Below are 13,314 nucleotides of genomic sequence, written 5' to 3' on the forward strand. Positions count from 1 at the left end.
TAATAATGGTAAACTAGTTGAAACTCGTAAGCTTAAAATAATAGTATAAAAAATAATAAATTTAGTTGGAAATGACGACTGAATTTCATCATAAGAGTAAACCCACTTTAAAATGTCTCATATTTGTTCTTTTTTCTTACCTTATTTAATTGATTTCTTTCTTCCTTTCTTCAAAATCAATAAATTTTTATTGATAGCAACAAAACATGTTGAAAACTATATTCCTAAAATAATAGTAAACAAATACAATAAACAAACAAAGAAAGTTCATCAAAAACAGTAAACCCATATTGCAAATTTGAATTTTTTTTTTTTACTCAATAGTGATAACTCAATTAAAAAGATTAAGTATTAAAATATACTTAAAAATTATTGTGTGTATTATGGGTTATGCCTTTTTAACTTAATTTATTAATATTGATAAAATTTAGTTGTAATTTGTAATTGAATTTGTCATTTTTTATTAAATTATTTTTCGTACTTATATTAAGAGCATGAATTCTAACTTAGTGTTGTATTAGGAAAGAGATAAGCTTTTGAAGAACAAGATTATAAATTTCAACTTACTCCCTCCATTTCAATTTGTTTGTCTTATTTTCTTTTTTTAGTCTGGTTAAAAAATAACGCATTTATTTCTCTTTTCCTTTTCTCGTAGAATCGATTAAATCGAACAAACTGTACGTGAATTTCCTTTCTCAAGTTCAATTCGCGCACCACTTTTAATTTCAATTTTCCACATATGGAAAATCAATAGATAATAATTGTCATCAAATCAACAAAAAAATTAAATGACATTTTGATACATTTTAATGAAAAATAAAAGAAAACCTAAAAGAAAGAGAACAAAGGCTTACAAATCTGCCAAATTCAAAAATCTTTTTTATTAGACAAACAAATTGAAATGGAGGAAATACTCGTAACAAAAAAAAATTATTTGTTCAAAAAAAAAAAAAAAAAAAAAAAAGGTTCCTTTTTCAAAGATAGGGACAAAAAAGGGAGCTACTTGTAACAGTCCATTAAAATTAAAGATGGTTCCACCGAATTTTGCTTACCGCATGGAATCTGGCGGGATACTGGACATTTTAACGGGGAAAAGACAACACAAATACGTATTGTCCGCATGAACATGACCCAATTTATTATTAGCCACGCCATCATTACATACTATCACGTGTCTTCACAAACTCTCTTTGTTTCACTAATTGTTTTCAGTTTCGAATATGAAGTGAACCAATTGGAATTTTAAAAAAAATGGCAGTTTGTTATAAGTTGTGGTGCATGCATGATAGCCAGGCCTTTTAATTTCAAATGGCTTATTCATTCAATGTCAGTCTGTTAGCAGTTTCACCGCTTCACTTTCAGACTTGGACTCCCTATAAAGTAAGCAAGTACTTTTGACATTTTCCTGGTATTCTGTATGTCTTGTAGTAGTAGTAGTATTCAATCAGTTTGTTTGTTAGTAATGGGGAAGAAGAGAGTGATGTTACCGGCGAGTGAAGTTGACATGATGGCTGCCAAGTATACGTCTCAAAGAATTCAAGGTTTGAACTATATTTCTTCATAAATTGTTTGACAATTTTTTATCATGACTTTAGCTGCTAAGTAGTATTTCTTCCATCTCATTAGTTATGTGAAGGTATTACTGTTTGGTGGAGTCAAATAGTTTTTACTTTGACTACAATTTTTTAATTTTTTTAATATATATTTTTGAATTACTTCTATTAACTGTGTTAAGTTGTAGTAGTATTTTCGTGCAGTTTTCAAAGTATGTAATTTTGTTTTGAAAAGATTGAAGAATCTATACCCGAATTTATAGTCAAAATTAACTGTTTTAACCCTCGTACTCCAAACTCCTTCATATAAATTGGGACAGAGGGAGTACTATATTAATTTACCTTTTTTAAAAATAAAGAATCAAAAGTTAGATATTCTGAAATACACAAGAAGTATCATAAGTTGGAATTTTCATATGAAAATGGTGGAATTTTAATAAATTTTAAAGTGTTTGTCAAAGTTCATTTTGAGATAGGGTAGGGAGCTGTTGTTGTTATATATCTCTGTATTGTTAACCGAGTTATTCAGTCACTGGTAGTTTAAAAAAAATTTCCTGTGAATTTGCACCTATGAACTTGCAGGTCCACATCTGACTGGATTTTGGTTGAAGTTATTTGTAATGTTGGCTGAAGCACCAATTATTGGTTCAATGATCATGCTTCTCTTGAAGAACAAGAACCGAGTAACTGAGGTCTGATTCTTAATGCATCAGATTTCTATTTGTTTTTATGTTGTAAATATTCATGTCAAGGGGGATGCCATATTCTATGATAGCTAAAAGGTCACGTCTTCATGATTGGTAGATGTTGAAGAATACCGTTATACCGGAGGCTCCCATGTTTATACCTGAATTTCCTCCTCAAGGTTAGTTCTGTTGTCATTCTTTCTTCAGTATTTATCTTTAAGCTTTCTCTCTCTACATTGTCTACACTCCTGTATGTCTTCTCAAAAGTATGAATTTTTGCATGCTCATCTATCCTTGACTTATGAGTAGACCATCTTAATGAAAAGGAACTGCTTGACTTGGTCAACATGCTTGTTTAAATAGGCTTATCTTTTGCTTTATACCATTATCAAAAAAGAAAAAGAAATAAATAGGCTTATCTTTTATTCAACCCTTTCTTTCTCTTTCCTTGTAAAAGACCTCTATTTGTAAGAGGGGTGGAGGGGAGGTAGATTGACAATATATGGTGGTAGGCGTTTATTTATGGAGTAACAAAGGAGATAACAGGCCAATGCATACATCAGGGTCCAAAGTTAGGAATTTTTTATGATAAAACCAATGCCACTAGGAATCACTCACCGAGTTTGTATGGCATGTGAATTTAGAGTCGGAACCTGGTGTTCTTTGCTTGGAAGAAGATGGGAGACCTGAAGAACGTGTTGAGTTAGCTTTGCAGTGTCTTCCCGATTACAATCCAGGCTGTATTCAGATTGTTGATACAAGTGCACCATTCCGCTATTGGAACATTTGTGATTATGCATATGCTTACAGATCTAAGCTTACAACTCCCTCTCAGGCAAGTCATTGTTTTCCCTGTTTTCATGCTGTCCGTGTAAATGTATTATTAGGATAAGCTTATTTTTGCAATTGTGTCATAGGTAGCAGAGCACTTCATCTCAGCTATAGAAGAGTTTAACAACAAGAATCCACTGGCACCGCTACTGATTTCTTATGATCCTGATGAAGTCAGAAGGCAAGCTGCTGCTTCCATGCAAAGATTTGAAGAAGGTACTCTGGTGTAAATTTTTTTATGGTTTTATACAGACATGTATGCTATTGTGCTGTTGTATTTCAAAAACATGTGATGCCTGCTATCTGCATTTGACTTTACTCAGCTACTATTTCTTAGCGGTTGTGTTTGTGCAGGAAGTGAATTATCAATCCTGGATGGTATCTTCATGGCAGTTAAGGATGACATTGATTGCTATCCGTATCCATCAACGGGTATGTACTCTAGCTCTAGTCGCCCAAGCATAGTTCTTTGCCAGATTTAGTTGCATACTTAATGACAAACAGGTGGAACAACTTGGTTTCACGAGCTTCGTGAGGTGAAGAAGGATGCCATCTGTGTCTCAAGATTACGAAGTTGTGGTGCAGTTTTGGTTGGAAAGACCACTATGCATGAATTGGCCATGGGAACAACTGGAAATAATGCGAATTTTGGGTGAGTTTAGCATGGAGGGGTGGGAATTTCCATGAAGAGAAACCTTAAAGATTTCATAGAACTTTTTGAATTGTGGACTTAATTATTGCTGTGTACGTGAACTCCGACAATTTTAACATTTACTTTTCCACTCTGTTTAGGAATATTTTTTCATTATAAACAACGGTATGTTGAGTGGATTTGTTTATATGACAGGACAACCAGGAATTCACATGCTCCAGATAGGTACACAGGCGGTTCTTCCGCAGGCTCTGCAGCTATTGTAGCTTCTGGATTGTGTTCTGCTGCACTGGGAACAGATGGAGGAGGTTGTCTATGATACCGTGTAGCTCGTGAATCATCTTAAGAAATCTTTGTAGGTCATGTTTGTTAAAGTTTATTTTTTACAGGTTCAATTCGAATTCCTTCTTCCCTGTGTGGTGTTGTGGGCTTGAAGCCAACATGTGGAAGGATTGGCATGAAAGGGTGAGCTCCTATTACAGAGGATTCAAAATGTATATGCCAGCGTTCTGATCTGTTTAAGCATTGGTGGGTAGAGTTATTCGGTACTTGTGCTGGTGGGAGATAGCAGGTACCCGGTGAAGTAGTTGATGTGGGTGCAAACTAGCCCCAATACGATTGTTGAAAATAAAAGAATTTTTCTTGAAGTTCCTTCTATGGCAAAATGAATATTCTATTTTTTGCCCAATTGTAGCTATTATATGTGCAAATATGTTACTTTTCTCTACTTATTGTAAATCTGCTATGTGCATACTTTGTTATTTTCAAACTAGCTTTATAAGTCTTAAATAGGTAACTTTTAATCTCATCATTTTTATTTTTGCCAGGTTGATATATCATAGTGGAACAGTGGCAAGTCTCGGACCTATCACAGCAAATGTTGAGGATGCCATACTAGTGTAAGTAGTTCACAGTTTTGACTGTCCTAGAGTGTACTGTTTTCTGAGCCCAGTGCTTATACTTCTATAAATGGTGATGCGATAGTGCAAAACAGCCTTGACCATCACCACTGGGGAAGAATGTGCAGTCATGCAGCTTGTGAAAATAACTCGTCCGTGTACTTGAACTCATAATATGCCTGTGAAGTGCTACTAGCAGCAGAAGCTTTTGGTTGTCTTTCTCTCACTATTTCTGCTTACCCCCATCAGTTCTGCTTTATTTTGCTTAATTTTACTCTTTTAAAAACTTAGAGGGCCTTTTCCCCTTTATCATGGGGATGGGAGAGAGTGTGTTTCCTGATCTATTTGTGCTTTGAGAGATGGAAGTAGCAGATATATAAGACTCTTAATCCTTCCTCCAATTATGTGAGTCAATCAGGAGTTGCTCTGCTTTTAGCCTTCAATGAGCTTGATAAACACTTCCAGAAAGCTAAGTCGTGATATCTAACTATCAGGTATGCTGCAATTTTAGGATCTTCTCCTGCTGAGAGAGTTTCTCTGAAACCGGTAATTACCCAAGAATATCTTGATTGTATGTTGCATCATTTCTTTTCATTTCCTCTATTTCCTTAAAGTGTCACAGAATACAAAGTGATTTTATATAGTTTTCTGAGCATGTTCCTCCAAAGGCATTGATCGACCATCTGCTCTAGTTTCTCCAGTATCATAAAAACCCACAAGAAATCTGAAGAGAAGAGTTGATATGCAACTTCTTACTGCTGGGAATCCTAGTAGTATGTAAACCTTGGAGAGAAAAGCTTCTCGAGTGGCATTGTCAATCTTTTTCTGGCCTCTGGATAAATTCTGCAGATAGAAATCCTCAAGCTGTGCAACTCCTGTAATAGCCGGGTTTACGTGAACTACATTATTGAAGAAAGTAACTTCTAGCTGATGTAGTAGGACCTAAACATCAGATCTCAAGAGTACAAAGAAAGAGGATGATTTCTAATGCCTTTTTCTTGTTTAGATGATCTAGGGACCATTTTACTTCTTATTTCGATTATTCTGGAGCCATGTTTCATTTTGAAAAAGTAATTTTCACCTTATGAGTTTCAGAGATGAGTTGTGCATGTGCCTCCCATTAAAGTCCTTAGTGTTTTTTTTGGTAACAACTGTGAATATTACCATTGATAATAATAAAATAAAAATACACCTAAGAGAACACCTAATCCCCTTGGCCACCTTCTAGGAAGAGTGCCAGGAAGATTAATCCTCTGAGCAGTCTAGTTACATAGTAAATGCTGAATGAAACTCCTACATCTATACATTTTCTTTGTCTGTTTCATCATTTCTATCCTTTCCATAACTTCTTTTTTAATCTGTGCTATCACAACCTCAATATTTACACATGCTCCCTTAAACGCTTTCCAATTTCTAGCTGTCCAAGTATGATAGATCGTTGCACCCCATAGAGCAGCTACGATTTCCTTCTTTGCCTGTTTCCAGTGTTTCCTTTTAATGTGTTGCAGCACTTGCTTCACCTCAGCAGCCTGCAGTTGAAAATCAGCCCATCTTAAGATCGTACCCTATATTTGTTTAAACCAAGCACAATCAACAAATAAATGCCCTGGTGTCTCCCTTGTTTGAACATCACATAAGCAACACTGTGCAGTCAACATGTGTGTTCAGTCTCATTAGTCTATCCTTTGTAAGCAGCCTTCCCTGTACAGCCAGCCATACTATAAACCTATGTTTTGGTTGAGCTATGGCATTCCATATCAGATCAGCATTCTCCAATTTAGTTTGGGCACCCAAAGTTGCATTGTAGCTCCTAGTAATAGAATATTTGCCTCCCAATGTAAGTATATACTTTCCATGTGCAATACTTTCCATGTGCATACCAGTTCTTCATGTCTTCTTCAGAGCAATAATCTTCCTCCAATACCTATGTTTCAGGCCCTCCCTTGTTTACCAAATTTAAGTTCATGTGAGAGCTGGTGCTCTCTGGGATCAATGGGCTTGGGGAAGTCTACTGAGGTAATTGCTTTTCTGGTAAAGAAGTGTCTGAAATATAACTTTCTTGTAACAGTTATATTGTTTGTTGACTTCCTCCTGCAGTGGTTCAATGATGTTTTCTCAACTGAAATATCTGATAAGTGTGAGGATATTCTTAATCAGCTATCAGAAAAACATGGGTGCAAAGTAAGTTTTATAGTCCATTTTGGTTCTGTCAAGGAATGGTCCTTGATCATCTTCCATCTTTGTTCCTTAGAGTTAGGGGGTCTTGTGAGCATCATTTTTGTGGCTAACAATTTTCTGTATCTATGTTTTCCCATTTCTGTTTTTCTGAAGTTGTTTTGTCTTTCTTCCCTTAATTGAAGACGATAGAGATCGTAATACCAGAGTTGCCTGAGATGCGCACTGCACATATTGCTTCTCTTGGCACTGAAGCACTATATGAGCTGAATCCTGACCTTGAGGATGGGTATGTCTACCTTACTGAGAAGGTCTTTCATGTGCTTGAGCTGGCTTGTCTGGGGCACTACATGACATGATGGCATTATCAATATTTTTCTTGATGAATAAATTGCAGCTCTGCATTTATATAATAATCCATTCCTGATCTGATTTCCAGGAAATCAGCGAGATTAACGTATGACACTCGGATAAATCTGGCACTATTTCGAGCACTTACAGCTTCAGATTATATTGCTGCTCAGTGTCTTAGGTGGGGCATAACTCAGAAAATTCTGAATTTGATCTACACTGCAAATTCAGTGGCATCTAAAAATATATTTGAATTGAGATGTGCATAGCTTGATCATTTGTTACTTGGTTTGGAAGTCTAAGACAATGGGTATTCTGTACTTTCGAGTAACGATTGCATAAATAAGGAGAAAAATCTTGTCAATGAACAAGATTTTCATCACCATTGCCCGCTTGTATCTGGTGAGAATGAAATTAAATCTTCTGGGTATACCTTGTTTCGGATCCATAGGTTAGGTTGCTATTCATAAAGTTGCTCAATCATAATCTCTTTTATGTAAGAAAGTGACAATTAGTCTTCCTACTTTTTTTCACGACCTGCGTTGGGCTTAATACTATGTGTTAAATCGTCTAGATGGGTTTTATTTCTTTTTCAAAAGAATGTAGGTTGGATACAAATAAGAAAAAGAAAAGCCCGTAGCTTTTATGCTCAATGATATGGTTACTCTGTTGATCTCTGTAATCTTGTTTATCCTCTTGTATTATATACTAATGAAAGCGTGCATTCCAATAATTCTTGGTATTTTATTCAACTATTGATCAATGTAGAAGTGCATTCTCTTCTGATATAGGCAACATGCAAAGTTTTTAGATGTAATCTCTCTAATTATTTCAGGCGAAGGTCAATGTATTACCACATGGAGATTTTCAAGAAGGTGGATATCATTGTGACACCTACTACTCCGTATGTAACCACTAACCACATTCTGATCTTTGAGTTATAGTGCATGAATTTTGTTTATCACTTTCTTGGTAGTTGGTAAAAGCACTTTTAGTATTTATTTGAATGACCATCTGTAAAAATATTACACATCTCTTTATTTGCATGCACCTAATCACTAATGCTTGTGAATAGCATTACTTCCCTCCATTCCAATTACATTATTGAATTCGTCAGTGATGAAGCATGAATAAGATTTTGTTTTAACTGGAACAACAAGAATGTGATAGTTGGAAATTGATTACTTTGATGATGTCAAATCTAGATCAAACCTTTAAGATGCTGTGTGTATACTCATAAAAGTTTTATCCTTGAAAAATATATATATATGTGAAAATCAGCAGGTTTGTTCATTAATTTCTCCTTCTGGAATATGAATATCTATGAAACCATCTTTAGCTAACAACTGTTTTCCCAATTCTTCAGCATGACAGCGCCCATAATTTCACCAACTGCTCTTACAGTTGGAGAGACCAATTTGCATGTTTCAGGTATGTCGTTATGATACACTGGTTCATGTGTTTGGGAGATGCCGTCAACTGTTTGATGTCTAATTGAGTCTGAATAGATTGATCATATGAGTGCTATAGAGTGGTTGCACACAATAATTTCTTTTTTCCTCTTCGACTTGGTGAAACCCAGACCCCCAAACCTTCCCTTCCTCCCCGGGACAATAGTGATTCATCCCACTTTTCCCTTGGTTATTTGAACTCCAAACCTGTTGGTTGGAACTTGGAAATGAGATGCTCTTACGACTGGGGTAACTTCTCGTGTTGTTGCACATATGTTCTGATTTAAGCAGGATGATCCTCTTCCCAAGATATTATTAAATGTGGTACCTGTGTGAATTTTTTAAACTATAGTTACTTCTTATGTGTTATCCTTCTTTCTTCTTTAATGATCTTTTTTATTCTTTTAGACAGGTAAACTTTACAACCTTATATTCTTTTTTTGTTCTCTCTTCCAGGAAATCTTATGCAGTTCATGTTAGCAGGAAATCTTCTGGGCTTTCCTGCAATTTCTGTGCCTGTAAGCTTACATCTTTATCCTATGTACTTGGGAATTTAGACTAACTGCAGATAGGGAAAAAATAACTTGCCGGAATAAAAAGCTCAATGTCTGAGGCATATTAAATTTTGTACAGGGTCCAGATACCCTATATGTTAAAAAGATTACAGCATTATCTGCTCTTATCTCTTGTTAAACATCTACATTATTTTGTTCGAAGCTTTTGTTCCCTGGAAAAGTTTTTAATGCTGTGCTGCACAAAAAAAAGAGTCTAGATTAGCTTAGGCTTGTGTCCTGGAAAGAATACTAATTCTGAACTGGAAATATAATTGCATTACAACACGCTCCTCTGTTAACATTTTCAAAACTCTCTGTATTATATAATGCTAGACCTAGGGACTTGGTAATTATGGCTAAGCAGATTGATTTTACTTCATTCACCATGTGCAAACTACTAATAATGGCGGTGCCAATATATCTCCAATTGTTTTAAGATTTTGTTGGAATCTTGTATGCTCAGGTTGGCTATGACAAGCAAGGACTTCCCATAGGCATGCAGCTCATTGGGCGTCCGTGGTGCGAAGCATCCATTTTGCGCTTGGCGGCTGCCATAGAGGTATGGTTACCCTTCCAACAAATGAGTCACTGGCCATTTTCTTAAAACAGATGACACCATACTGACCTCAATGCCACTTGGTATATACATCTTATTTTGGAATACTAACAATCGATATGTTGTTTTTCTCAGGAAACTTGTGCTGGCCCCAAGAAGAAGCCCGTGCAGTTTTATGATATTTTGAAAGGGAACCAGATGTGAAGTTTACGTTCTCAACTAAAACATTGGTGACAGCTCTCAGATATTGGTGATTTAGGAATGCACAAAAACTTTAGAAGTAGTTCATTTTCTGTAATTGTATTAATCCCGAAATAAAAGTTGTCTTGCAGAAAAAGTCTAGGTCATGTGGAAATGAGATTACTCTTTGATCTTCGTTCAATAAAAGTTGTCGAAGTTTGTAATCCTTACTGCTTAAATCCCGATAGGGATTAGTTTCGCTCAACTTTAATTTTATTGCAAAAAAGTTATTAGATTATATTTTGTAATAGAAAAGTTACTCTATTGCAATAGCAAGTATCATGAAAATCACTATCTATCTTTGTAAACAAAAAGTTACTCAACTTTATCTAAGTATCACGGAAAGTCAATAGTAGGAAACATAAGGGGCATTTTATATAAAATTTAGGCAAAGTTGAATGGCTTTTTGGTAAAAATAAAAAAATTGCTTAGTAACCTATCCACGGAACTTAGCAAAATTAAGTGGTTTTGTTATAAAAACTAGTTTAGTAAGTGATAATTAGACAAAGTTAAGCCATTTTTTTGTTATAAGAAATAATTTAATGACGCAATAAGATAAAAGTTAAGTGGCCATCTTTCAAATTACCCCTCCCTTTTAGTCAAGCTGTATTAATTAGTTTAGTTTGGAGGGAAAAAAGAGCAGCGTACGGGAAACCACATCAAACTATAGCAAGTTGTGGGAGCAATTTTGTAATAAAACATCTTACAACATCAAACGGGACTGCATTAAGTTCTTACCTGCTTTATCGGCCTAAAGTCGTATGCAAGCAATTTGTTCTGTCAAACATTTATCAACAGTTGAAGAAAAACAGAATCAATATGTTCAACAACTTAAAGGAAGTACTAATCAATGATGTTCCAAACGTTTAACACATTTTCGTCTACATAATTAAGTATATCATATAATGTGTGAATGCATCTGACTATGTACTAAAATAAGAAACCATCTAACTATACATTTCACTCCCTCCGTCCCATATTACTTGGTCAATTTCCCTTTTGCACGCTCCTTAAGAAATCATAAATAAATAATGTATTTTACTACCTTATCTCTATCTCTCTCCACTAAATTCATTCTAATAAATATTAACTATTTTCAAGAACATTTAATATTAAGGGTAAGATGAGAAAGATTTAATAAATCTTATCTTGATTTTGTAAATCAACAAGTAATTTGGATCATATATTTTTAACGGAAAAGGCTCAAATATGTCATCGAACTATTGGAAATGGCTCATTTATGCGCACTAAATAGCAACCAATTTGGTTGTTGTCAATTGAATGCAATTTTAGTAAGGTCCATCAATGTATCAATTTTGAACCTAGAGGCATCAAATTCAGCTCATTAAAATATAACTCATCAATTTGCTCTGATTTTTTTTATTTTTTATTTTGTTACATATTTAGGGGGAAGGGGAAATGACTCATTCATGTCATTTATTTCATTAAAAGTTTGGTTTTATAATATATATATGACACATTTGCTCAATAGATTATGGTTGTGGGTGGGCGGGGTGTATGGGCCATTTTTTCTTAATTTGATATTTAAAATTGAAATCGGTTTAATTAAATGACGTAGACCTCTAATTGGAGGAACCACGTATATATCTTGTATTATAAAATCGGCAATTAATGAAAAATTATCAAGTCTTAAATACTTATTTTGGTAAATGTCACGACAACCCCAATGTCATAAATGACAAAACTATTGATGAGTGGCGAATAAAGTCCGAATGAAGCTACATAGTTCGATGGCGTAAATGTAACCATTCATATAGGTCATGGCGTAAATGAGTCAAGCCCAATATTAATGGCGTAAATGAACCATTAAAATAGTTTGATGGCATATTTGAGTCTTTTCCGTATTTTTAATAATATGGTCACTTGGAACGGAGGGAGTACTATAAATAAAATGGCGGTCGGTTTTTGGGCGGAAGCCGTACGCTACTTTCCATTTAATCCGCAATAAATGGCAACCAATTTGGTTGTTGTCAATTGAATGCCAATTTTTCGTAAGGTCCATCAATGTCAGTACAATTTGAACCTAGAGGCATCAAATTCAGCTCATTAAAATATAACTCACTCAATTTGCTCTGATTTTTTTAAATTTTTTTTTATTACATAGGGGGTTAGGGGAAGGGAAAATGAGGAAGGAAATTATAATGTGGGGATTTAAACCCTTACTAACAAGATGAAAGTTCACAGAGTCAACTAACTGAGCTATTGGATCCCTACATATGCTCTGAATTGATTAGGTTAGTCCGTTTTAGCGAGTCATTAAGCCATTAGTTATCTTAGCTTGGAGTATTAGCCAATTTGAACCGCATGTTTAGCACAAATTGACTTAAAAGAGAACTTATCAGAACACATAAAGATATTTTTTTGGGTTCTTTATATAACTATGATTAATAAAAGAAAAACATATATATTTATTTGTTTATTTAATTTGATAATTAAACAAATTATCAGAAAGAACAAATTGGAAAATAAAAAGTGATTTTCAATTGGGCGCTGCCTTATGATCCCATTATTTAGTCAAAATTAAAGGGGGAAGTGCACAAATAATCAATTTGAGGACCCTTATCTAAAGATTAACCAAAATTTACAAAATATTTAGAGTTTAGCTGCCTTAAAATAAACTTCAGACATACAAATTTGAAGTTGAGATCGCATGTAAGAAGTTTCCGAATTCATACACACGGAAAAGATACGAGTATCGGTGAAATTATTTTTTTTTTTATTATATATGTAAAGAAAGTCATAAAAGTTGAAGGAAAAATAATACCATTTTTTTGCGCTGATTGCCCCACTGTTTGGGGTGGTCTTTAAATTTTCCTCAAATCCTTGTGGTCAAAAATTTTAACCCTTAATTATTAATAATAAATTAAGTTAACATTTGCTTAAAAAGAAAGGTGGAAGAATATATGACAATAGTATTGTAGCCAAATCCCTAACTTTCATTTAAAATAAAAAAAATTTATTTCCCTCCGTAAAGTCGAAACAGTAGAACCAAAATTGTACACAGAAAATTGTACACAGCAACATTCAATCTATTATTTTTTTCAATTTAAAGTTATTCTTTCCGGTCATAACTAAACTCATCCTTATACAATGATTCTTCTACCTTCTTTTTAGTAAACAAATAAAACTTAAATCAAGTATTATCACACCTGATGCCCACGCCGATGTACATAACTAAAAATTGATCCAAGAAAATATATTCGGCTTGCATTTCTAAGAAAGTATGCCCATAAGTTTTTTAATCTTCTTAACTGCTTATATTGTTCCAAACCACATTTAATCTTGATATTTTAATTAACAACAATTAACATAAGTATGTTTCAGCCAGAATGAGACAAGCAACCC

General features: G+C 34.3%; 1 protein-coding gene across 4 annotated transcripts; it reads left to right on the plus strand.

Annotated features, from left to right (window-relative positions):
- Positions 1 to 952: 952 nt before the first annotated feature.
- On the plus strand, positions 953 to 10,114 carry LOC132064755 (fatty acid amide hydrolase-like). Of its 4 annotated transcripts, XM_059457854.1 has the most exons (20): positions 962 to 1,541; positions 2,136 to 2,245; positions 2,358 to 2,418; positions 2,884 to 3,078; positions 3,161 to 3,286; positions 3,425 to 3,502; positions 3,575 to 3,722; positions 3,918 to 4,030; positions 4,112 to 4,187; positions 4,550 to 4,621; positions 5,116 to 5,167; positions 6,557 to 6,637; positions 6,719 to 6,802; positions 6,982 to 7,085; positions 7,236 to 7,328; positions 7,983 to 8,051; positions 8,514 to 8,578; positions 9,055 to 9,116; positions 9,616 to 9,711; positions 9,844 to 10,114. In XM_059457854.1, the coding sequence occupies exons 1-20, from the start codon at positions 1,418 to 1,420 to the stop codon at positions 9,910 to 9,912; spliced, it is 1,878 nt and encodes a 625-aa protein (XP_059313837.1). In that variant the 5' UTR covers positions 962 to 1,417; the 3' UTR covers positions 9,913 to 10,114. The 4 variants fall into 4 exon arrangements, 3 of the variants coding, with proteins under 3 accessions (XP_059313838.1, XP_059313839.1, XP_059313837.1); XM_059457855.1 differs by lacking the exon at positions 7,983 to 8,051 and having other exon boundaries at positions 960 to 1,541; XM_059457856.1 differs by lacking the exon at positions 6,719 to 6,802 and having other exon boundaries at positions 960 to 1,541.
- The last annotated feature ends 3,200 nt before the right edge of the window (positions 10,115 to 13,314 follow it).

This window comes from Lycium ferocissimum, chromosome 7 (genome assembly GCF_029784015.1).
Source record: "Lycium ferocissimum isolate CSIRO_LF1 chromosome 7, AGI_CSIRO_Lferr_CH_V1, whole genome shotgun sequence".
Lineage (NCBI taxonomy): Eukaryota > Viridiplantae > Streptophyta > Magnoliopsida > Solanales > Solanaceae > Lycium > Lycium ferocissimum.

Excerpts from the sequence above, each read along its gene's own strand:
- LOC132064755 (XM_059457854.1), top strand. The coding sequence starts at position 1,418 with ATGTCTTGTAGTAGTAGTAGTATTCAATCAGTTTGTTTGTTAGTAATG. Across the intron at positions 5,168-6,556 it reads AGAGAGTTTCTCTGAAACCG|GCCCTCCCTTGTTTACCAAA; the intron begins GTAATTACCCAA and ends CCTATGTTTCAG. Across the intron at positions 9,712-9,843 it reads GCTTGGCGGCTGCCATAGAG|GAAACTTGTGCTGGCCCCAA; the intron begins GTATGGTTACCC and ends TGTTTTTCTCAG.